Source organism: Myotis yumanensis, unplaced genomic scaffold, assembly GCF_028538775.1.
Source record: "Myotis yumanensis isolate MYYU_CA2020_CCGP unplaced genomic scaffold, mMyoYum1.0.hap1 SCAF_1, whole genome shotgun sequence".
NCBI classification, from domain to species: domain Eukaryota; kingdom Metazoa; phylum Chordata; class Mammalia; order Chiroptera; family Vespertilionidae; genus Myotis; species Myotis yumanensis.
In genome coordinates this window covers 209,724,583-209,750,675 of record NW_027223752.1, presented here as the reverse complement: position 1 = coordinate 209,750,675, position 26,093 = coordinate 209,724,583, and the positions used below count along the sequence as shown (strand labels likewise).

The following is a 26,093-nucleotide window of genomic DNA, read 5'->3' as shown; positions in this document are numbered from 1 at the left end:
CAGTGTGCCTTCTCAACAATAATAGATTGACCTTTCCCAATACCCTGAGACCGATTTCTGCATTGGCTTGCTGTGCTTAGCAATGTGAAAATGTTCTGATCCCCGGGAAATAATTTTCTGGAATGCAGGAAATAAATGTGCCCAAATCTGAACTTTTACCAATAGCAGAGATAACAAAGAGTCACCAATTGCTAAGTCAGAGCCAAGAATTAAACTGAATCCAAGAAGCTAGGATATTGGCTCTGTGATCTGGTCTACAGAAGGAGAACTTTATCGACTGAGACATAAGGAGATGTATACACGAAGAGATAGTCAAACATCATTCCATTTCATACACTTAGTGTTCATGTGAAAACAGAAACTTGCAAATATTTTTGATGTTTTAAATAAAATATTTCATATCAAGTATTAACTGCTGATGAGGTTCCCCTTTTTACCTCTATGGTGCAGGTTTCAAGATGTATTACACAAAACACAAATTACGTACACACACATGCCCAATGTATAAATGGTGACACACATAGAAAGCATTTTTCTGCCCTGACTGGTTTGGCACAGTGGATAGAGCGTCGACCCGTGGACTGAAAGGTCCCAGGTTCGATTCCGGTCAAGGGCATGTACCTTGGTTGCAGGCACATCCCCAGTAGGGGGTATGCAGGAGGCAGCTGATCGATGTTTCTCTCTCATCGATGTTTCTAACTCTATCTCTCTCCCTTCCTCTCTGTAAAAAATCAATAAAATATATTTTAAAAAAAGAAAGAAAGCATTTTTCTGAGAAAATGCAAAAAATGCAAGGGACATTTTTAAAGTAGGACTCAGACAACCTGCTATAAAACAAAAGGTCCCAATGGAAGAGGGTTTTTTTGTTTGTTTGTTTGTTTTTTTGCAAAAAAAACCAAAAAACAACACACACACACAGACACACCAAAACAAAAAACACACACTTGGCAATAAATAGGAATCCAACTCATGGGGTTGAACTGGCTGCTTCTGATCTGCCTATAGCCTTAAAAGTTTATCATTCTATGCATTAATTCTTCCCATGATTCCTCCCATAATAAACTGTTCCTGGGAGAAGAAGGGACCACTTGGGAAGTTGTGTTTATTCTTTGAGGCCACTAACAGAATATAAACTAACCCAGTACTTGAGTGATGACTATAAGCGTGTACCCAATGGCCTAGCAAAACTCCACCATAGTGATGAGGCGTAAAGTCACCGAGGTCACCGGAAGGACAATTGGCCCAGACCGTGACTCTCTGAGGTGATGCATTTCTCACTAAGTGCCCCACATACCTATAAGAAGCAATCTTTCTTGCCCTGTGTTTCTATCTCCATACACAATGGTTTTGGGTGGGGTATGACTTCCCAAGCTCCCCAACCTTCACGCCTGTCCACTTTAAGAGATTTTAAAACCCAGAACAAAGGCAGAAAGAACGAATAGATGGGGAAAATTAGAGAGGACTTGACATTCTTTTACTTCACTGTATACAAGTTAGAATACAACATAATTTCTTTTCGGTGTGTGAATTCTCCCACCATGTTCGTACACAGTAGAAAAACATACACTCAATTCAATTGAGAATCTTCCGCAAAAAGCATTTTGATAGAGAGAATCACAATGTTTCTGTTCCACTGTACGCTATTTTCAAGTACACTTGAAATTGTAGTGTGTGTGCAAACTCAGAACTTTAAGAAACTTCAAAAGCCACGGGTGTAGAGTTTAGGAAGCTGATGGCTGTGAACTTCGCTCCTCGCTTAATCCGTGCTTAATTTTGCACTCCTCACAGGTAAGCAGGCAGTGCCTAGGACAGAAGCAAAAAGAGAGGTTTGTGCTTTGACACTGGAAGCTCTAGTCTTAACACCTGATTGAGAGACATTGTCCTACGCTGACGCTCATAGGCCCAATGTCTTAGGTCAGTGGTCGGCAAACCGCGGCTTGAGAGCCACATGCAGCTTGTTGGCCCCTTGAGTGTGGCTCTTCCACAAAATACCACGTGCGGGCGCGCACGTACAGTGTGATTGAAACTTCGTGGCCCATGCGCAGAAGTCGGTTTTTGGACTGAGAGAGTCTATTTTGAAGAAGTGATGTTAGAAGAAGTGGGGGGTGTCGGTTGTCGGTCGGTTGGTTGGTCAGGCGGGTGACGGGAGACGTGGCGCAGGTGGGCTGCGGGATACGCAGTGCAGGGGAGGCGTGCACGATTCATGCACAAGTTGAGTGAGACTGGCTACAAGACGAGTGTGGATGGGAGAGTTGGAAGGGGTCGACCTCAGCGAACGTACGTCAAACAGATTGAGGATGTTTTTAGCAAAGGCCAGTTTAGGAGTACCCAAATTAAGTTAATAACAATGTACCTACCTATATAGTTTAAGTTTAAAAAATTTGGCTCTCAAAAGAAATTTCAATCATTGTACTGTTGATATTTGGCTCTGTTGACTAATGAGTTTGCCGACCACTGTCTTAGGGAATAGTAGGAGCTGCTTCTTGGCTTGAGACTGCCAGAATTTCACGCAAGATAAAGGCCAATAATGATCACGCCCAATGTTTTTTGTTTTTTCCCCCCGCAGAACCGTGCTGCCTCTCACATAGAATCCACTGTGACAAGTGAGGGTCTTTAGTGAATGTGGCCCCAACACTAGTCCTGTGGTAGAAACAGCTATTACTTACTGAGTGTCACAGTCATTTCTCCTCCTTATAACAATTCCATGAAAACAATTCTGCTCACCATTTTATACAGTTGAGAAAACTGAAGATTAGAGAGTTTAAGAAACATTTCCAAAATTACATGGTTTATTTAATAAGTGGTACAACTGGTTTTTGACCCAGGTGTTCTAACAGTAGAGGCAATACCCTTCACTCCAGAGTCCTACTGCTTATATCCCCTAATGAGAATCACGCTATATACAGTATATTAACACAGTAAAGGCTCTGAAAAGTCCTGCAATAAAGAAACCTGTTTAAATTCGGTGTAACCCCGTGATAGTAGAAGCCATGTCTGCTGACTAAGGTATTCTTTTCAGACTTGCACAATGCCTTGAGCACAGTAGATACTCACTAAATGTTTGTTAAGCAAGTGAAATAGGAAACTAAGTCAAATAATAAGTAATTATTATTGAAGTCGAATAGCAAGAACTCAAAATTTGAGGTTTAAGGAGGTTTTTCACCCCAGCATATAGATGTTAAGAAAAACTTTAATATTTTAAATGGTGAATCATCTTTTATTTACCTTTTTATAATTACCTTCATTACAATCCCTCAATCAAACAGATGACAAACCTGTTATGCCCTGGACCAAAGCCAGCCCCGCGTAGCTGATCGTCAAGGGAATGAAATTTACTTTGGCAGACTCCTATGTATGATGCCTTTCCCAGGCCATATCCCAGGATACCAGCAACTGTAAAAGCAGGTTAGGAAAGATAGATTATATAAAGGGTCAGAATCTCCTCCATTAGTTACCTTCTAGAATTTTCTTTATTAATAGTAGTAATTTTAATATTAAAAGTACCTCGATACTTTCAACAATAAAGACAACATTTTTATTTTATTTTTTTAAAGCACCACGACAAATCAATGGACAAACACTCTGGGAATGAAGCTCCCTGTTGAAGAGCAGGATTAGCTTTTCTGGCTCCGTGTTGAATTGGTGGTAGAAGGGCCAGGACAGAGCAAGCAGAGGTGTGACCCCGGGCCAGGGCCAGGCAGCCTGAGCGAGGCCAGGCCAGCAAATAAATGTCTGAGGCCACCAGGGGAGGGAGGGGGTTATGGTTTCTCCAAATCACTGGGTAGGAAATTCTCTGTATGGATTGGAGTTTGGGGAGCTTCGGTCCATCCTGTCTGTAGAGGAAAGAGGTCACGAGGCAGAGAAAGCCTCTCAGGGAAGAAATCTTCAACCTGCTCCTCTTGCTGGGAATGAAGTTTCAGACTGTAAACGGGGAAGCATCCCTTTTGTACAAAGTAGATTGATGTATTACGAGTGGAAAAAAGGAAATCCTGAGTTATGGTTGGTGTATTAGAAAGTCCCTGATTTAAAAAAATTATTCACCTATTATGTTCACTATAGAAAATATCCGGGAAAGACTGGCCCAAAGAAGAAAACTTAAACCCGAATGGATCATCATTCTGAGGCTCTCGCGGGCCCTGCCAGGAGGCCTCGTCCCCGCTTTAAAGAGGACTCTCCAAGGGGAGGTTCCTATGGCTCGACTTGATTCCAGGAAGTGTTGAATGAACGAAGAACTGTGAAGTGGCAAAAAATAAAGACTGATTTTTCAGAAAGGCAATGCAGGCAATTTGGTTAACCTGGACATTCATATCTCCAGCTGCTATAAACATCTATTTAAAAATAATTTCTTTTTACTTCTATGACTTACGTGCAACTTTAGGCAATGATCCGAATCTTGGGTTAGCTGCTAAATAACCTAAGGAGTAATATATACATTATTATTTCATCGTATTACTTATTGAAACTTATAAAGTATAAGGAGATCTTCAAAGTTTAATATATACACAGTCTTTAACCCTCACCTGAGGATATGGGTTTTTTTAAAAATTGATTTTAGAGAGAGGAAGAGAGAGAGAAAAAAAAACATGGATTGGTTGCCTTCCGTATGCACCCTGACCAGGCATTAAATCTGCAACCATTTGGGATGATGCTCCAACAACTGAGCCACCTGACCAGGGCTAGATAGATTCTTTTTTATTTTTTTAATATTTTACTTTTAAAAATATGTATTTTTATTGATTTCAGAGAGGAAGGGAGAGGGAGAGAGAGATGGAAACATCAATGATGAGAAAGAATCATTGATCGGCTGTCCCCTGCACACCCTCCTACTGGGGATCAAGCTCACAACCCTGGCATGTGCCCTTGACTGGAATCGAACCCAGGACCCTTCAGTCTGCAGGCTGACGCTCTATCCACTGAGCCAAACCAGCCAGGGCGCTACATAGATTCTTAATCACAAGAAATGACCCTAAAAGAGTTATAATTCAATTCTTGATTGAATTTAACTCTCAAATAGCCATTTTTGCCAAGTAGCAAGTGTTAGCTTTAACGTATAAAAAAAGAACATGAAACAGACAATTCAAGACTTGTTTAAAGATATCAGTGCAAAGGTGGAGCCAACAACTTATTTCCAACAATTAGTCACTGCTGCCTCCCCTTTCAATGTACCTCAACTTATGAAATTCAACTTAAGGATTCCCAGTACCAGTCATGCCTCACTTATCAACGGGGATACATGATAAGAAGTGCATCCTTAGGCGATTTCACCGTTGTACGAACATCATAGACTGCACTTACACAAACCTGGGAGTACAGCCTCCTACACACCTAGCCCGCCTGGGATAAACTATTGCTCCGAGGCTACAAGCCTGTACAGCATGTTACTGTGCAAAACACCACGAGATTAAGTCAAACTCAAGAGAAAGCGATGCAATCAAGAGACACGGGAAACACAAGATGCATGAGGCTGCTGCTGGCGTAACACAGCCTGTTGTTTTACATCCAATGTTTTTTTATAAGTAGAAGAGGACACTCTAAAATGATGACAAAAATATAGTCATTACATACACCAGTAACATAGTCGTTTATTATCGTTATCAAGTATCACATACTGTCCAAGTTGCAGGTGCTATACTTTTATATGACAGGCAGTGCAGCAGGCGTGTTTACACCGGGATCCCCTCCGATAGCTGAGAGATAAATGCCTTGTGCTTCGACGTTCCCATGGCTCTCACATCACCAGCCCACAGGGATTTTTCTGCTCCATTGTAATCTTAAGGAAGCACCATTGTACATGTAGTCTGTCATTGTCCGAAATGTTATTTGACACCTGATTGTATACCTACCACAATTTTTAAATAAAATCTTTACTACTGTGATAGGCAGAATAATGGCCCCCTAAAGGTGTCCATATATATCCCAACCCCTGGAAACTGTGAATGTGTTACCATTGCATAACAAAGGTGAATTACGGTAGAAAATGGAATTAGGGTGACTCAGATGGCTTTACAATAGGAAGATTACCCTGGATCACTTGGGTGGGTGTGGAGAGCAGCTACTGCGTTTGGACAGGTTCAAGCCTGGGACTAAAGAGAGGGCACGATCCTCTCGTGGCCAAGCCACGTGCAAGTCCCAGCACAATTACAGCCAAAGGCTTTAGTTGTAAGCTTGACCTTAAGGTCCGAACCTGTGGTCCCACGTGGCTGAGTGATATAGGCTGCGGGAGGTGCAGCAAGTAAACAAAGCTTGATCAGGTAGATGTAATTGAGTAGATTCGAAATCCGCAAGAATGTTCTTACCATACCCTTACTTTGCCTCGTGGAATCTGGCTATAAAATAAAGACTCTGGCCGTAACTGGTTTGGCTCAGTGGATAGAGAGTCGGCCTGCAGACTGAAGGGTTCCAGGTTCGATTCAGGTCAAGGGAATGTACCTTGGTTGCAGGCACATCCCCAGTAGGGAGTGTGCAGGAGGCAGCTGATGGATGTTTCTCTGTCATTGATGTTTCTAACTCTCTATCCCTCTCCCTTCCTCTCTGTAAAAAATCAATAAAATATATTTTAAAAAATAAATAAATACAGACTCTGCTTGCAGGCCGTGGCGCTGTCTCTCCATCAGAGAGCAGCGTCCCACCTAGACCCAGCTTTATTCTCTTGTCTGTCTTTTCTAAATCCTTCACCGCCCCATCTCAGGCTCAATCATGGCCATGCCAGCTCAGCACAGGTGGGCCCAATGTAATCACAATGACCCTTGAATGTAAAAGAGGGATTCTGAGGCAGAACTGGACAGATGGCAGTAGGAGAAGACCTTGGCTTTGTAGGCAGAGGAAGAACTGTGGGTGGTCATTAGAAGCTGGAAGGGCAAAGGAAGTCCCAGGGCCCCCAGCAAGGAGAGCAGCCCTGGGGACACTTTGATTTCAGACCAGGGAGACCCATTTTGGACATCTAACCTCCAGAACTGTGAGATAATACATTTGCACTGTTTTAAGTCACTATGTTTGTGTTAATTTGTTATAGTAGTCGTAGAAAGCTACTGCACAACCCTGGAAAAGTATATTTGCACACATGCCAGAGATGATAGATTTTGAGAAGTTTAATATTTATAATGGCATGACTATTTCTTTGTTGTCAAAAATGGCCTGACAAAGACTCATTACTGATTGATAAATATATTTCCATAAAAAGGCTATCTTTTTTTTTTTTTATTTTTCGCTTAAAGTATTACAAAGGGTATTACATAAGTGTCCTTTTTTCCCCCCTGCCCTTGACAAACCCCTACCCTCCCTTACCCCCCAGTGTCTTATGTCCATTAGTTATGCTTATATGCATGCATACGAGTCCTTCGGTTGATCTCTTACTCCCCTCCCTCCTGCCCCCCAACTCTCTCTGGCCTTCCCACTGCAGTTTGACAATCAGTTTGAGGCAGCTCTGCCTCTGTATCTATTATTGTTCAAAAGTTTGTAATGGTTAAAAAGGCTATCTTCAAGTTATAACAATGAAATCATATTTAATAAATAAACTTAAATCCTTAAGAGAAGAATGATATCAACTGAAATGGGATTCTTCTCCTAGATAAATGACACATGTGGTCTCTGAGACTCAAAAAAGAACTTGAACATCTTCGCTCATGTTTGCTGGGTACAAATACTCTTTTTAAAATCCTGGTCATCAGCAGTGTTCAAAGCTATGGGCTTTGACAGGGTCAGGTGCCTTCTTGCTATTTGGGAACTAGGCAATGCCTATGGGCTCTCTGGTGAGATGGAGACAGGAAAAATGAAGGGAGCAAGGAAGGAAGAAGAAAGAGGTAGGCAGGGAGAGGTTGTGTGGGGAGGTGCAGGGCGCCTGCTAGTCCTCATGACCTCTTGTACAAATTAGACAGGGCGCCCTTCCTCAGGAAATGCAGCCTCTCACCAGGACAAATGGCCTGATGGGCAGAGCTTGGTGGATCCTCCTCCCCAGAGCATCCTTGTGCAGGGACAGTCTGTCTAACATATACTGAGCCCCTGGGAGATGCAGGGACTCTGGTACAGAGAAAGGCACTGTATTCGTTTCCTGTGGCTGCTGTAACAACTTTCCACAGACCTGGAGGCTTAAAACAACACACATCTGCAAGCTTACAGTTCTGGAGGTCAGAGCTCAGAATAGGTTTCACTGGGTGTGTCAGTCTGTTGGGGCTGCAAAAACAAGACTGGAGCGGGGTGGGGGTGGGGGGCGGGCTTATAAAGGACAGCAATTGATTTCTCACAGTTCTGGAGGCTGAAGTCCAAGATCAGGGGATCTTCAGGGCTGGTGAGGCCCCTCTCTGGGTTTGCAGACTTCTTGTGGGAGGAGCTAGGGAGCTTGGTGAGGTCTCTTGCAAGAGCACTACCATTCTCGAGGGCTCCACCCTCACAGGCTAATTGCCTCCTAAAGGCCTCACCTCCTAAGACCATCCCCTTTGCAGGTTAGGATTTTAACATGTCAACTGGGGGGTGGGGCACAAACATTCAGACCTGGGCAGCCGGCTACAATCAAGGTGCTGGCAGGGCTGCATTCCTTGCCAGCTCCTAGAGGCCACCCCCATTCCTGGACTCTGGGCTCCTGGCCCCTCGTCTATCAGCAAAGCCAGCAGTGTTGAGTGAGTCCTTCTCATGCTGCCCTCTCTCCGGTTCCGTCTTCTGACCCAAATTTTTTTCTTTTTTAATATATTTTTATTGATTTCAGAGAGAGGAAGGGAGAGGGAGAGAGAGATAGAAACATCAATGATGAGAGAGAATCATTGATCGGCTGCCTCCTGCACACCCCACACTGAGGACCGAGCCTGCAACCCAGGCATGTTTCCTGACCAGGAATCGAACCCTGATCTCCTGGTTCATAGGTCGGGCCATGCCAGTCAGGCCTGACCCAATTTGTAAGGATCCATCTGATTACGCTGGGCCCATCTGGTTAATCCAGAATGATCTCCCTATTTTAAGGTCAGCTGATTAACAGCCTTCCCACCTGCAGTTTTGGTGTCACTTTGCCAGGTAACCTAACATGGTCACTCATTCTGGGGATTAGGACATCTTCCGGAGGGGTGGGTGGAGGGGTTCATGCTGAAAATAGGCAAAAGCCTGCATAAATAAGTCCTTCACCACAAAATACATGCCCCGCACCAAAAAGTGGCCAGGAGGCTCGCAGAAAACTGGAGTTAAATTAGTAAACGAATGTCGATTCTTACCGTGGTGGACTAGTCCTTGGGTAACAAGCATGCTTCCAAGAGAGAAGGGCAGAGCTGCAAAACAAAAACGCCCTTCAGTGCTGGAATTTTAGAACTTGGCACGTCACCTGGAAGTCAGGGAGAATGACTCGCAGTGTTTTCTCTTACCTACCTTGGCAATGACTTTTTAGTCATTTGTTACTTTACTTATTCGACAAATAAAGGATTTATTAAGTACTTCCTGAAGACTGTTCCCGGGATCTGCCCCCAGGCACTGAACCTGCTGTACAGCTTTAATCTAACAAAACCTAAACCCCATGGGACTCCATCTCTGACCCCCACTTTGCCTGAACGCCCACCATGCACCAGACTCTGGCCACTACATACCACGCAGGCACGTTCGTGTCTGTGTGTGGACATGTAGCTGTTGCATTTGGGAGCTGCCTTGAATTACATATTTTGAAATTTCTAATCCTACATACAAGAAGATACCAGTACAATAAAACTCCTGCATAATATCCTATTCAGGATATTTCTCTGCTTTAGTCTTGCATGACATTTTGTTGCACCATTTGGGTATGTCTATTTTCTGGGGATTACAAGATTACTGCATTCATGTTAAACATGGGCGACATTCTGCTGTCATTTTCAAAACAGGCAAGTTAGTCTGGCAAAGGCAGTTTCTCGTTCTGTCAAAATGTGTCAAGTGACTTCTTCCAAAAGCAGCGAGCTGTGATAAACATCTAGCTCTTCCTAGCAACCAAGACAAATTAAATTGCAACCAATTTTTCCACTCGTATCTATCTGATGGTAGGCGAATGGGTCATACTGAAATGTTAGTCTACTAGGCTTAATTAAATTACTTACTCATAGGTTGTCAGAAAAGACATGAATTGCTAGGAGCACAATCAATCATCATAGTAATGCATGATGAATAACAACTTCTAAAGAGTGTTTATTCCAAAACAATTGCTACTGAGTTGGAATGATTTGAGAAATCAAACTGTATTTCACAGTAAAATGATCCCTGTGTCGGTAATGTTGCAAATATTGGGACTAGATCTGCAGGTTCTATTATGACATTTTCAAATGACAAAGCATGATTTTTTTTTCTTTTTTAAATTTTAAATTCTTTTTTTAAAAAATATATTTTATTGATTATTTACAGAGAGGAAGGGAGAAAGAGAGGGATAGAGAGGTAGAAACATTGGTGAGAGAAACATCGATTCAGCTGCCTCCTGCACACTCCCCACTGGGGATGCGCCCCCAACCAAGGTACATGACCTTGATGGGAATCGAACCCGGGACCCTCCAGCCAGCAGGCCAACGCTCTATCCACTGAGCCAAACCGATTAGGGCAAATTTTAAATTCTTTATTGGTTAAAGTATTACATATGTCTCCCTTTCCCCCCATTGGGCTCTCCCTGGCTGCTCCCAACCCCCAGCACATGCCCTCATCCCTCTACTGTCTGTGTCCATTGGTTATGCTTACTTGCATGCATACAAGTCCTTTGGTTTATCTCTTACCCTCCCCCCACACCCATGATTTTTTTAAAATTGGAATAGAACTTAAAGCATAGCTGAATTCACACCCTTGTCTTATTTATATCAGGCAGGCAGAGAAAGAAGATGACTCAGCAGAAAAGGTTATTTCAGAGACACTGTGAGAGAAGTATTAATGGACCCTGCGACTTTCCATTCATTCCACAAATATTGATTAGGTACTTTCTATATATGAAGCACTATGCTTGGCTCTGGGATGAAGCAATAAACTTGACATTATTCCCTGAACTCAATGAGGTTAGAGTCTAGTGGAATTTAGGAAGGTTTACTCTTTCAAGAAATTCTAAATAACACTCTAGGTCCATGTTCTGGGTCACATGAAAGCATTACGTGTGCTCCTACTAGTAAATCAAATATTACCTCTGCCCTTAAAAAGGGGTCTCAAAGAGGGGATTTAAATTCTAAACAGCCCAGATATCAAAATTCTTCAAGGAATTATGCAAAGCCCCTGCTCAGGAATAAATCATTACCATAATTCTAATATGATACTTAGGCAGTTTATTGCAGCACATACAGTGTTAACAAAGGTTAAAAGGGATGCAATTTACCTCTCTTCCAGAAACTTTCTTCTTGGCATTCTCTGATAATCTTTGAAATTTCCGCTCTGTGGATGTGCAGTTTTGATTTTGGACAAAACAACAGGCTCTGTAAGGAAAGTTCTATGGTGAGTCGACTGAAATCATCAGAAAAGCATCTGCTGTTTTCTTGGAGAAGGGCAGGACGCTCCCTTCACTGTGGTCATGCAGCGTGGCGTCCTGGCCTGGCCACCGCACGGAGCAGTGACCTGTTTCAGCGAGTGCCTTCCAGCTGGGAACGTTGGACAGACGCGGGCAAGGAAATAATCCCAGCTGGAGAAGCCAAGAAAGAATTCCTGCTGCAGCCACATTTGCCGCATTTTCTTTCTTACCTCCAGCCCCTGTCTACGTTTCCTGCGATGCTACCCGCTCCCTCTGCCTCCCTGGTTTCCTGCAGACCCAGTTCAGTGTGGCCTCCTGGGTGAAGAGATTCCCCTACAGCACACTATTTACACTCCTGGGATCACACTCCAGGGATCACACTCCTGGGATCACACTCCAGAGATCACACTTCTGGGATCACACTCCAGAGATCACACTCCTGGGATCACACTCCAGGGATCACACTCCAGGGATCACGCTCCTGGGATCACAGTCCTGGGATCACACTCCTGGGATCACGCTCCTGGGATCACGCTCCAGAGACTACACTCCTAGATCACACTCTTGGGATCACACTCCAGGGGGTCTCTCCTGGGATCACACTCCTGCCTGGGATCACGCTCCTGGGATCACACTCCTGGGATCACGCTCCTGGGATCACACTCTGAGCACTGGATGGCAAGTTCTGTATTTCTAGACCTGTATTCTAATTTACCTTTACCGTACACTTCTGTATGCATTTTAGACTATGAACTCATCAGCAGACTGCTTTGTATTTTTCTATATAGTTTCCTCTCTATCTTGACAGTGTTGCTTTTTAAAACATATTTTATGTTATAAAATTTCTGGTGGAACTATTGCTATGTTTGACTTACTTTTATTATTTTACAGTATTTATCCTGTTGACATGCTATAAACTGAACTAACTCCCATCCTTCACAATCTTCCTCCTTTGTAGATATGTAGGTATTATTCACTCTTATCCATACTCTCCTCTCTTATTCCCCTCTGCCCATCACCACCATTCTATGTGTGTGTTTTAACTGATTTCAGAGAGGAAGGGAGAGGGAGAGAGAGACAGAAACATCAACGATGAGAGAGAATCATTGATTGACTACCTCCTACACACACCACACCGGGGATTGAAGCCACAATTCTGGTTCACAGGTAGATGATCAACCACTGAGCCATACTGGCTGGGCCATTCTATGTGTTTAATGTTGGTCTTTTGTATGTGTTCATTGTTTTGGATGCATGCATCTTTTTAATGTAAATGGTATTGTTTTATGTATTTGATTTTATTTTTAAAAATATTTTCAACTCATCTCTATGCTTTTAAGATCCACCCCTATTGCTATATCCACCTAGTCCACAGCTTCTAACTGTTGTGTAATTCCCCAGGATGCGTCCATGTTGCCACCACCACATGTCTCTTACAGAGCCAAGTGATAACATTTTTCAGATACACACACACACACACACACACACACACACACACACACACATATAAAGTAAAATACAGGTCATGCATATTTCCAATTTCACTAAGTCTTGCCACATTGCTCTCTCCAGTGGCTGCGCCACTCGCTCCCGCTAGCAGTGCCTGAATGCCCCTCTTGGCCCACAGAGCCTGCTCAAGGGTACGTCAGCTGGATTCCAAACAGGTTAGGTAAAGAGGGGATTTTCTAACCTTGACATTATCCAGTTTCCTAAATGTTGACAGTCTAATAGGTATAAAGTAATAATTAATTGTCTTATTTGCATTTCCCTGATAACTAATGTGTTTGAACATCTCTACATATTGTTTAGCCAGACTGCCCCCTTCATCTCTAGCGTTGAGATAATGAATCCCCACAACTGGCCCTGGGTTGTAATCTTTTGTCATATATTGGCTCGTTAATTTTTTTATTGTGGTAAAATTCACATAACATAATATTTACCATTTCAGTCATTTTAAAGTACACAATTCAGCGTCATTAAGTACATCTGCAATGATGTGTGGCTGTTATCACTGGTTCTAGAATTTTCTCACCACCCCAAAAAGACACCTCAGACCCTTTAGGCAGTCTCTCTTCATTCCCACTTCCCTTTAGCACTCTGGCAAGCACTAATCTGCTTTCTGTCTCCATGGATTTTTTTATTCTTTATATTTTATGCAAATGATATTGTACAATAAATGACCTTTTGTGACTGGCTTCTATTCCTTTGCATAATGTTTTCAAGGTTCACCCATGTTGTAGCATGGATCAGGACTTCATTCCCTCTTATGACTCAATGTTCCATTGCAAGGGTATTCCGCATTTTGTTTACCAGTTCATCTACTGATGAATATTTGGGTTGTTTCCACCTTTTGGCTATGGTGACTAGAGCTGCTATGCAGATTCCTGTACATGTTTTTGTTTAAACATGTCTTTAATTCCATTGGGTCATATGTAAAATTCTATGTTTAACTAATTAAGGAACTGCTAAACTGTTTTGACAGGAGCTGCACCATTTTACAATCCCACCAACAAACTATGAAGGTTCCAATTTCTCATTTTTGTCCACACTTGTTATTTTCTGTTTTGTTTTTCTTTTTAATTATAGCGATGCCAGTGGGTGTATAATGTTATCTCATTGTGGTTTTGGGTTGCACTTCTTCAATGACTAACGACATGAAACATCTTTTCATTTGCTTGTTGTACGTTTATATATTCTCTTTGGAGAAACACCTGTTCAAGTCCTTTGCCCACTTTTTTAATTGGGTCATTTGTCTTTTTGTTACTGAGTTGTAAAAGCTCTTTAAATATTCTGGATACTAGACTCTTGTTAGATATGTGACTTGCAAATATTTTTCCCATTCTGTGGGTGGTTCATTCATTTTTTTTAAAGCAAATTTTATTTAATTTGTTCCTTACTAAAAAGTCACATACTAATATTTCCTTGTCTCTGAATGATTTATGTAGGTCCTCTGCCATTTACCTCTGGGAGTTTTATTGTTTTTCTTGTTGAGGTGCAACTCCTTGGCATTTGAAGTTGACCTTGCTGATTTTGCTTATGTTCTTTTCAGAACTCTTGTTTGTAGTAGATATCAATGTGGATAATGGTCACATTTCTTTTTTTAGAAAAATATATTTTTATTGATTTTAGAAAGAGAAGAAGGGAGAGGGAGAGAGAGAGAGAGGTAGAAACATCGATGAGAGAGAAACATCAACATCGATCAGCTGCCTCATGCACGCCCCCTACTGGGGATCGGGCCCACAACCCGGGCATATGCCCTGACTGGGAATCCAACAGGTGACCTCTGGATGCATGGGTCGATGCTTAGCAACTGAACCACACCAGCCGGGCAGTGGTCACCATTTCTTGAGCTCTCTCCCAGGGGCTAAGCACTTTACATACTGATTACAAGGTCAAAGGACCCTGTGGCACCTATGCCCTCAGAGCTTTACAAGCAACCGAAGCAGGACACCTCTCTCTCTCTCTGCAACTCCGCACAGCACAGTACACGGAGGTGGTGGTCAGGGCGAGTCACAGTGACAGGAAGGAACTGTTCTCACTCTCTACTCACTTTAGTTCCTCAGCAAGCACTCGTCCTTATCCCAGTGTAAGTATCTCTTCTTGGTTCTGCCTGGGCTGAGGCAGCAATAGGAACACCTCCCTTTCTCCTTTCCTCCAACACACACACACACACACACACACACACACACACACACACACACATCCAGGGTCAGGGACCCGACTTCACAATAACTGTGAGTCCTGCCGTCAAGATTGAACTCCTGCACAGCCTCCCAGAGGAGCCCTGGCGAGCCTTTTCTCTATACCCATAAATGTTTTATGGCTCTCCATTTCACAAAGGCAACTCAGGTGTCTACATACTTTTCCTTGTGACTTGATATCATTTGTCTGCTTGCCTCTCCCAAACTTTGCTCCTTAAACATCATTTCCTCCAGGAACTATTTTTAGCTTGAAAAGTTGACCCCAGAGAACATGAACTTCATTGACCCATCACAATACTTTCTCTCTTCTTCCTTTAAGTATCCCTGAAACACCTCATATTCATTCTTAACAAATTGAAAAGTTGGGTTCTCAACCTGATGGCTAATTTAGTAGTTCAGGACTCTGCTCTCCTGAGCGGCAACTCCGGTTTGCGGCATAGGTTTGGTAAGGTTGGCCTTGGTAACAAACATGTGAAAACAAGCATCACCACACATCATTCTGTTAGAGTCAACGAAGAGTTTTGCTCCGCTGAGGGAAACCTTTTCAATCATTGACAGCCTATGTAAGGTTTGGTTAGGCTGGATGCTAAATAGGGAAGAATAAGGAAAGGATTTGGGAAATAAAAGTTTAAAACATGCTTTTCAGGGCAGTCAACAACACACTTTCCTTCCCCATTCCATTTTCCCTGAATTCATCCAACAAAGCGCCGGGCTGGATGCGGTTTAAGGAAAGTCTGGTATGATGCTCCTCTTCAGATGGCACAGTAAACACATACCTGCTTGCTTAGTGGTGGCAAATGCGGTTTATCTTGGTTTCCATGGGTAGACACTGACGCCATGATGATGCTGTCTTTGCTTCCCTTCTAGTTGGGTGTACTCAGCTTACACGTTGACCTGATGTCTAGGGAAAATAGGAGACAGTCACTGTGCTGTGTCCGAATGTTCCATCAACCTTAAAAACACCTCTAATATCAACTCACATATTTGGAAAACATGCTTTCATTTTGTCATTAGTCAATATCCAAACACCTGCCAACTTACTTTCTTTTAAAAAATATATTTTGAAAATTGATTTCAGAGAGGAAGGGAGAGGAAAAGAGAGATAGAAACATCAATGATGAGACAGAATCATTGATCGGCTGCCTACTGCATGCCCTATGTTGGGGATTGAGGCCACAACCCAGAGAATGTGCCCTGACTGGGAATCGAACCCTGACCTCCTAGTTTATAGGTTGATGCTCAACCACTGAGCCACCCTGGCTGGGCTGCCAACTTACTTTCTAATGCTTCTCCCCCACCAACACACACATATATGAAATGTCACACTCTGAAACACTGAAATTCTTTACTACCTATAAATGGTGTCCTAAAGGAGTTTCAATTCATTATAAGGCTTTTAACTACAGAAATATTTACTGAGTGTCTGTTATGTGCCAGGCCAGGAGATAGGATTAAGGATAAGGCAAACACAGTGCTAAAGGAACTCACAGTGTAAAGGGGAAGCCAAACAAGTCCGCAGTTACACAACACGCCGAGGGCTCCCCAGACCTCGCTAATCCAGGCTGCTAAGGAAGGAGAGGAAGAAAGGTCTGGTCTCTGGTCTCTCTGGTCAGGTCTGAGGCACCAAAGACTAGGACTCTTGAGCTTGTAGAGGGTGGATGGACTCCCCGGCATAAAAACCAGTTTCAAAGGCACCGTAATAGCCCAGGCAAGGCAGCGTGGAGACCTGAACTCACACGCTGGTGGGAAGCATAGGCATAATACATTTGAGTTTGAAACGTTAAATTTGGGTGCCTGAGGGTACATACACTGGAATTAGCCAATAGAGATTCAAACATTTGAAGATTTGGGTCTGGAGTTAGAGATTAAGGGGAGACTGGAAAGATGAATTTGGGAGCTGCCATCATAGAGATGACAGATAAAGCAAGAAACAAACAAAATTGTCTACAAAGAGTATTGGAGAGTGTGAACATTGAGGCCAAGGAATACCAACAGAAGAAAAGAAAAAGGCCAAGGAAAGGACTGGAAAGGAGTAGCCAGTACGGAGAAGAAGGAATGAAAGAGGGAATGAATCACTGGTGTCACACGGCTCAGAAGAGTGACTTGGCAAGGACGCACATAGTCCAGGTGGACTCTGAGTCCATGCCTGGCCAATGGCCACTGCACTCTGTGGCCCTGGACGCCATGACTACCACTGATTTCCCTGCAAAATGAACATCTTCTCATACAATTCTGCTTCCTGCTAACCTGCCAGGCATATGAGCCAAGGGGGCCCTCACTTGTAGCAAGTTTCACCTTGGGTACCTGATGTTATTGTGAATAGAGCAGGATGCCCTACAGTGGACATTCCTGGAATCAGAAATACCTGAATTCAGATCCTGCCTCTACGCTTTGCTAGCCCTGTGCTTTGCGGTAAATGACTTGACGAGCCTGTGCTTCAGCTTTCTCGCCTGTTAAGTGGGGATCATGGACAAGCAACCTTGAGGGGCTGTTGCAAGGAGGAGGGATAAGGAGGAGGGATGAGGTCCATAAGCCCCAGCCCAGCACCTAGCACCCAGCACTCAGCACCCAGCACCCAGCACGCAGTGAGTGAGTGAGCAGTAAAGGGCAACTGTCAGAGTGGACCTGGGCACCTTGTTCCTTGAAGATTTCCAGGAAGTCTTTGCACCAAAGGTCAAATGGGAATATCTATCTCAGTCAGGATTCGGCCATTGCCTTAAATCAAGAAGCAAAGATACACAGCTCAGCTGTGGTGGGCAGGTCCCCTGCACCCAGTTAATCATCAGAGCACAGCTAAGCAAACCTTCCAGGTCCTGCCTTCTGGGTCAGCTCCCACCACCAGGCCCTGGTCTGGTTTGGGGTCTTTCTGCTTCTTCAATGTGTGTGTGTGGGCGGGGCGGGGGGGGCGGGGGGGGAGGGGGGGAGACAAAGGGAGAGGAATGCTGACAGGTGGGCAGTGGGGGGAGGTTGGCAGCAGGAGGGGGGCAGTGCGAGTGGTGGAGGGACGGTCCTCGGAGGGGTCACCGCACTCTCAGGTGGTGTGTGTGTGTGTGGGGGGGGGGGTATTGGGGGGGAGAGGGGGGGCGATAATCCCAGAATCGATCTGCCCCAATCCGCTGCCACCCCCAGCCAGAGGCTGCCTGCAGAACCCAAGCCTCCCAACCTTGCCTAGGGCGCAGCCGAGCAAACAGGAGGAGTTGGCAGGGGAGTTTCTCGGCGGCCTCTGCCGACCCGCGCGGCCAGAGCGGCCTGCGGAGTCCCCGGGTTCTTCGGACCCCCGGAATGCAGCGCCCGAGGAGGCCGCCTCCGCCCGGCCCTCTCCCCCGCTCCCCGCGGCGGGCTCACCTGCAAGGTGAAGATCGCCTCCCAGGCCGCGCGGCTCCCGCGCCCGCAGCGCGCAGCTCGCCGCTCCCCGCTCCCCGCCGCTGCGGCTGCAGCCGGGACCGCTGCCCGCCTCCCGGCGCCCACCCCCGCCCCTCGCCTCTCTCCCCGGTGGCCCCAGGGCCCCTCACCTCTCTTCCCCTGCGGGCCCTCACTTCTCTCCTCGGATCTCCCCTCCAGCCTTCTCCTTCCTCCTCTTGCTCCGCCCCCTCCGCTCGCCGCTTCTCACTTACTCCCCCAAGTCACTCATCGCCTGCACCCCGGTTCCCCACTTCGCTGTCCCTTCCTCTGGCGGTGGCATCGGTGCCCACGCTCAGCGGCCAGGCCCGGACGGCTCTAGCCCGAAACTCCCACCACACTCCCAAGAATTGTCCTGACACTGCCTCCTGATGCCTTTCAAATAACTCCCTCCTCCCATCAGGAACGCGACAACCATTCACCGAACACTCTCCTTGAGCGCGGCATTGACTTCACTTACCTGCAATCCCTCTGTTAACAACTTGAGATACAATTGACATGTAATATTGTATTAGCTTTAGGTGTACAACATCATGGTTCCTGTTTGTATACATTGCAAAATGATCACCACAAGAAAGCTAGCTAACATCCCTCACATACATAGGCTCTTAGTTACCGCCACCCCCCCCCCCCTCAATTTTTCCCTCTTGGGATGAGGACTTTTAATATCTACTCATTAGCAACTTTCAGATAATGAATACAGTATTATTAAGTATTGTCACTATGCTGTACATGACATCCCAGGACATTTATTTTGTAATTGGAACTTTGTACCTTTTGACCCCCTCCACCCATTTCGCCCGCCCCCATACACTCCTTTTTACAACGCTTTAGGGTGCGTATTTTCATCTTCAATCGATGGACTGGAAATTGAGTTTCGCAAGCCCACACTGGGAGGTGGCAGTCCACGCCAAGTCAGCTTGGCCCCGGCTTTCTCGTTCCACTTTTCTCTGTCCATCCTCTCCAGCCTCCTGCCAATCCCAGCCTCCGACATGTGGGGGAGGCTGCTGGTGCCTTTACCTGTGCTGAGTTGGAAGAGAGGCTGTGGACCACGTGGAAGGCCCTCATCCTTTCTCACCTTTTCCTGCTGTTGACATTGGCCTCTAGGCCTCTTGCCTCAGCCCCTCCACAGTGTGCACCCCTTCACGGGCACTTCCACCATCCACCCTTTCTCTTCCTCATGTTCACCCTGCCATGGAGCTCCCCCTTCCCCCTGCTGGGGACCCCGCCCCATCAGTCTAGTCCTGGCGTTTTCCTACTCATCCTTCTCTGACTCGTCCTCAGGAAGACCTGCCCGGACCCCCAGCCAGCGAAGGCGGGGCTCTCCTTTCTCTCACAGCAGGACGCTCTGTTGTTTTCATTCACAGCACCTCCCACAGTTGTTATTATGTGCTCGATAGGTGTTTCAAGCCTGCTTCCCGTGCTTCAGGGGAATCTTCATGAGCTACAGGACAAGGGGGTGCCTGTTTTGGTCGCTGTTGTACTTGGCATCCCAGATACAGGAGGGGCTCAACACATAGCCGTTGAACAAATGAACGAGTGAGCCTGGGTTCAAGACTGTTTGTCAAGACAGTGTTGTCTTGGAGGATCCATGTTCCCTAGTCCCTCCTCCAGACCAGGTTCCTCCATGTGATTCTCTGATTTCCTCGCACCCCGCTTCCTCCCTCCCTGCAAATGAAAGGGGTTCTAGTTCGACTGCTGATTTCACATTGTGTTACCAGAAGTCAGCCATAACCCTGGGCCGTTTTGTGGCCTGAAGGGAAGAGCTTTCTCATTGGGTTGGTGATGAAAACGAACAGCCTTCCATGACATAGCAGTCTAACTTCCAACAAATACCCCAAGCACATTCGTCCTTGAACACCTTGCTATTCTAAAGTCCGTGTCCCCACCCTCGTTTCTACTTTCCACCAGAATGTTCACTCATTGCCTTAAATAACTAGAACTTAGGACTGTATAATTGCACAGATTCTATGAATTCATCACTTGATATTTGTTGGACAAATCGATCTGGTGTGCCCATGCATTGTTCCAGGCATTTTCAGAAACACGAGAAAAAAGACAAGGGTCCTTCCTGCAAAGAATTTATTACTTCCTGAAGAATTAAAGTACAACACAGTGTACTTGGCCCTGGAAGTATGGAGAACTGAACAGACCCTTTCTTAGGCTTTGCTTTAGCTTCCTGCAGGGCCTCAGGGTCATGCCGGCCAAGTTGATTATCATTGGCTAATGCTATGAAAAATGTGGCTAATTTAGTGCCAAAGTGTTCATGGCAGGTTCCAGCTTGAACTGTTTCCATAGCCCTGCACTGTCCTCCGGCAAGATCCCAATTCATTAGCAGGTCCCTGCATGATTCAGCTCCTGCCTGCCTCTCCAACATCAATCTTAGGCCCTCCAGGGGCCTACGGAGTGGCTGGGGTTCTTCCTTCTCCTGCTTCGGCATGTGCTGGAGCCTCGGTCTCCTCAGCTTCTCCAGCTCGCTCTCTCTCTCTCTCTCTCATTCTGAAACACAGGTACAGAAGCTTGGACGGCAAGGGAGGGGAGGGACCCAGACAAGCTGTCTGGGGGAGACGGGAGAGAGTACCATGTCATGTGGCTGGCTGAAGACCAGGCTCCAGTGGGGAAGGAGTGGGATGGATTAAAATGCAGGTAGGAATGCAGATCATCACTGCAGGGAGCGAGCTCTGGACTCACTCACCACCACCCGTTCCCTGCTGGGAAAAGGGGCCCTGGCTGGTTTCCTGGTGGGGAGGTTTCCTGGTGTGTGTGTGGGGAGGGGTGTGTTGGCGGCCTTCAGAGCCCTCACCCTCCTGACATCTTTGCTTGCCCCAGCTCTCCACTTGCCACCTGCCTAGCTCCGTGAGAGGCTCTGTGAATCACAAGACCTTGTGGGTCACGCCTCGCCTCACTGAGGAGTAGATAACATCAAATCTCCCACAAGCAGAGCAGCGGGTAGAAATGAGGTGACATGCACAGCCTGAGCTCGGGTTCTGCTCTCCTTCATGAGCTGGCACCGCTGACACGAGAGGCATGTTGCCAGCTCCGCTTGAGCTTTTTGGGCCACTGACCCAGAGCTCTGGCTGCTTTAGCTTCATCTGGATTTGATATTCAGACTGCCAGACTCAGCAAGAGGCAAAGCAGGCCCAAAGATCACCGTTTCGGGCCAAATGGGGGAAATCTGAAATCCGAAGACGAGGACACATGGATTTGGTTGTGTCTCCAGTTCCTTGAGACAGGCCTACCCTTCATCGCACTCACAAATGCCGCTAACACATCCCAGGAGTGACGCTAGTGCTTCAATAGTCAGAACTGCTTGCCACAGCCTGGCAAGCGAAGCCCTTTGAATACATAAAAGAGAATGCTCCTGGGGTAGCCGAGGGAACATGTGGTCAAGCAGAGGCCGGTAATGTCTTGTGGCAGATGCTTTGGCCTCATTCCAAAGAGTGTTGTCATTTTTGTTCCCTGGTGTCTGTCCCAGGCCTATCTCTGGAGCAGCCTCCCCGCCTGGCTGGAGTCAGGGTAGGAGAAAAGCAATTTGACTTCCTTCCTTCCTTCTCTTCCTTCCTCCCTCCCTCCCTCCCTCCCTCCCTCCCTCCCTCCCTCCCTCCCTCCCTCCCTCCCTCCCTCCCTCCCTCCCTTCCTTCCTTCCTTCCTTCCTTCCTTCCTTCCTTCCTATATATTTTTATTGATTACAGAGAGGGAGGGAGAGGGAGAGGGAGATAGAAACATTAATGATGAGAATCATTGATCGGCCGCCTCCTGCACACCCCCTACTGGGGATCAAGCCCGCAACCCGGGCAATCAAACCGCAACCTTTTGGTTCCTAGGTCGATGCTCTACCACTGAGCTAAGCTGACGGGGCAGCAATTTGATTTTCTTATTTAAAAAAAAAATACTCATAACAGGGTGTAAGTCCAAGCACAGATCTAACTCCTTCAAGGGCATATTTCCATTCTCGAAAAAAAGCCTTAATCAAAACATAATTGTTAGAAAGTTGGGTAAGACTTACTTTTTTTCCATAGACTTTATTTTTTAGAACAGTTTTAGATTCACAGCAACATTGAGAGGAAGGTACAGAGATTTTTCAAATCCCCTTTCCTCCCACTCATGCACAGCTTCCCCAGTATCCACATCCCCCACTACAGGGGTGCATTCATTACAACCGATGGACCTACATGGGCACATCGTAATCACCCAGAGGCCATGGTTTCCTTAGGGCTGACTCGGTGTTGTACATTCTATGGGTTTAGACAAATGTGTAATGACATGAATCCACCATGACAGTATCAGACAGAGTAGTTTCACTCACTGCCCTAAAAACCCTCTGTGTTTCGTCTATTCACCACCACTACCCTGACCCTATGACCACACTATAACCGCTTTTTAATGTCTCCATAGTTTTACCCGTTCCAGAATGTGATATAATTGGAATCATATGGTATGTAACCCTTTTGGATTTGCTTCTACTTATTAATATGCATTTAAAGTCCCTTCATGTCTTTTCCTGGCTCGAGAGCTCATTTCTTTGTAGTGCTGAATAATATTCTATGTCTGGACATACCTCAGTTTATTTATCACTCACCTACTGAAGGACATCTGGGTCGCTTCCAATAAAGCAGCTATAAACACCTGCATGCAGATATTTGTGTGGACATAAGATTTTGTGTGACTGCTGGTCATATGGTAAGAGTATGTTGTAAGAAACCACCAAACTGTCTTCCAAAGTGCCTGTACCATTACGCACCCCCACCAGCAGCGAGTGAGGGTTCCTGTGGCTCTACATCCCTGCCAGCGTCTGGAGTTGTCGGTGAAGACTTTACTTTTGAGAGGAATTTTCTGGAACCCCCTCACGACCCCAGGCAGCCCTCCTCCCCTGACCCACTTTCCTCAGCATTAGGGAAACGAGCGTCAGTTCTTGCTGGTGCGCTTCCTAAGGGTTGTTGGAGCTTTAGCCGCACCTGTTGCAGGTGGAATAACTTCAACTTCCCTCTTCATGGCACCTCCCGGGCACCTTCACACGTGTTCATCCCACCCCCACCCCCAGACACCTACACTCTGGTGACAAGCTCAAATTACTCTTCAGGTCTCAGCGGAGACAGCAGTCGAGATGAGGAATTTAAGGCATGAACTCCAGAACCAGATGGCTTGGATTCCACTGATAGCCTCACTGTAAATCTATAGCTCTACCTATAGAAAGAATTGCTTGAAACAGCGCCTGGCACCGAGGTAGGCAGTGCTATGTGAGTGTTCATTACCACTTTCTGCAGGAAAGCCTCCCTCGCCTCTGCTGCAGAGCCCCTTCCTGTGTGCTCTACTTTAATGACCTCTTTATTTGCCTCTGTTCTAAGACGTGAGATCCCTGAAGGCAGCCACTGCCGTTCTCACCATCACATCTATGGCTGGAAAACCACATGAAATCGAGATATTGATTTATGTTTTGCACTCATTCAGCAGCCCAACAAATTGTAGGTAGTCTCCCTTTCCCACTTCAGGATTGGTAGTGACTTTTGCAATTACAGGAACAGGAGGATTCATAAATAAAGCATGAAACAAGCATCCAGACTATCACAGCTGTGTAGAATTTTGTAGGAAAAAAAAAAGCCCCAGCTGAGAAAGGAAGAACTGGATGGATCCTAGAGGGAAGATTTGAACTTTTCAAGAAACTGGGAGGAAGCGGAGGTGCACACAGGTCCTGGAGTAGTGGAGACATAGCCCTGGCCTCAGGCAGAGAAGCTGCAGGGTGCCCGGAGTGGGGCGGTACAGTGAACACTGAGCGATCAGCCTCCAAAAGCTCTAGGGCCGGCCCGGGCCACTGCTCTTAAGGGACCATGTGGATTTTAACGTGTACATCTCAATAATGGTCAAAGGGCCTTCTAACAGGTTCTGGGCTGTGCCAGATACGTTCTTTTGACCCTAGAAGGGTTACCTCCCTACCCTGCTCACGAGATTGAGTTTCCTGAGTGGATGGGACTCTGAACAAATGTAACTTTAATTGAGACATAAAGGAACATGGCTTTCTTTGACCCTAAGTGAAGTGAGCTAAAATTCACACCTACCATATGTGCAGGTCCCGGCAAAACCAGGTACATAAGCCCGAGCTGGTTTGGCTTAATGGTTTGAGCGTCGGCCTGCAGATAAAAGGGTCATGGGTTCCATTCCTGGTCAAGGGCAAATACCTCAGTTGCATGCTCAGTCCTGGCCCGGGTCAGGGTGAGTTTCCAGAGGCAACCAATCTATATGTGCTTCTCACATCAATGTCTCTCTCTGTCTCTCTCTCTCTGTCTCTCTCTCTCTCTCTTTTTCCCTGCTCCTCGGGTGAGGATAAAAAGAAAAAAAAAAAAAGGTACATAGACTATTTGGTGAGTAGATGAATGCCAGAAGTATCTTGAAATGTATCCAGTCTATTTTAATAATACCATAGAAACAGTTTTTGTTTACCTAAAGGTTTGAAGAAAGGTTTTCTAGGGCTATTTCCTGAGCATTTAAAGCACATTGAAATGAACTGTCTTTGAACAAAGATTTAAAAGAGTTTCGTGACTGGGAGTTAGCAACAAGTTGAGTTTATAACTCACCAGTCTTACATTGCTGGTTTCCTAAGCAACTAAACCTGGCTGCTTTCCACTGATTCCGGAAAGACTGGAATCTCCAGTGAGAACTTGTACCACACAGCCCCACCTAAAATAATAAAACCAAAATCCTACTTTGCCGATTGGTATCCCTTTCACAAAGCTACCCTGTGCCTAAGAACTCCTAGCCCTTGCTCAGAATGAAAGCTGTTCAGGCTCTCTTTAAAAACAACAACATATTTTTTAAAATATTTTTATTGATTTTAGAGAAGAATGGAGAGGGAGAGAGAGCTAGAAATATCAATGATGAGAGAGAATCATTGATCAGCTGCCTCCTGCACGCCCCACACAGGGGATCCAGCCCACAACCTGGGCATGTGCCCTGACCGGGAATTGAACCACGACCTCTGGGTTTATAGGTCAACACTCAACCCACTGAGCCATGCCGGCCAGACAAGGCTCTTTTTTTTTTTTTTTCCCCCTGCTCTCAATTACTTGTGATCATTCACCCAAGGATTACTCAAATGAAGTAAATCTAGAGATAATCCAAAAATATTCCTTTGGTCATTAATTTCTGCTCATTAATTTCCCCTCTTTAGTCTTTGGAAATTTCTATACCAGTCTGTAGACCAGCTTTGTTCCCTTGTCCTTCTAAGTATCAGAGAGTATCTACAGGACAGATAATACATGGAAAGAGTGGGAACTGCCGGAAGCCGGTCCATCCTCGCTGCTTGACACAGTAGCTGCAGGAAAGAAACATCTGCACAGCATATGTTTCAATGGACCTGGCATATATAGCATACTGTTCTTAATATGTTTGCTCCCTTTAGCGCCATGTGTTTTAACCAAGGTCACCTCTCCGAGAAAGGTTGTTTCCCCAGGTGGGGATCTTTCCCTGAGGTTAGGGAGGGGATACAACCCCTTAATTAAGTGCCAGGCGGGTAGTTAAGCTACATAATCTTTACTCCCTGGAATGGAGATAAGAAACGCCCTAACCTTTGTAATAGAAATTGACAG

At 45.6% G+C, this 26,093-nt stretch overlaps 1 protein-coding gene across 3 annotated transcripts; it reads right to left on the bottom strand.

Moving 5' to 3' along the window:
* Nucleotides 1-1,443: 1,443 nt before the first annotated feature.
* Nucleotides 1,444-18,860, bottom strand: OCIAD2 (OCIA domain containing 2). Of its 3 annotated transcripts, none has more exons than XM_070396844.1 (7): nucleotides 18,627-18,860; nucleotides 15,891-16,015; nucleotides 11,285-11,381; nucleotides 9,195-9,248; nucleotides 4,367-4,414; nucleotides 3,276-3,393; nucleotides 1,444-1,803 (listed from the first exon to the last, which is right to left on the bottom strand). In XM_070396844.1, exons 2-7 carry the CDS (start codon nucleotides 15,951-15,953, stop codon nucleotides 1,722-1,724), a joined length of 462 nt encoding a protein of 153 aa, XP_070252945.1. In that variant the 5' UTR covers nucleotides 15,954-16,015; nucleotides 18,627-18,860; the 3' UTR covers nucleotides 1,444-1,721. The 3 variants fall into 3 exon arrangements, with proteins under 3 accessions (XP_070252945.1, XP_070252962.1, XP_070252953.1); XM_070396861.1 differs by lacking the exon at nucleotides 18,627-18,860 and adding an exon at nucleotides 18,460-18,565; XM_070396852.1 differs by lacking the exon at nucleotides 18,627-18,860 and adding an exon at nucleotides 16,603-16,679.
* Nucleotides 18,861-26,093: the final 7,233 nt, after the last annotated feature.

Bases quoted from the DNA above. Each gene is read 5' to 3' on its own strand.
- OCIAD2 (XM_070396844.1), bottom strand. From the start codon at position 15,953: ATGGCGTCAGTGTCTACCCATGGAAACCAAGATAAACCGCATTTGCCA. The intron at 11,382-15,890 runs GTATGTGTTTAC...CTTTCCTTACAG, and splicing joins TGCCACCACTAAGCAAGCAG to AGCCTGTTGTTTTGTCCAAA. The intron at 9,249-11,284 runs GTAAATTGCATC...TTTGTTTTGCAG, and splicing joins AGAAAGTTTCTGGAAGAGAG to CTCTGCCCTTCTCTCTTGGA.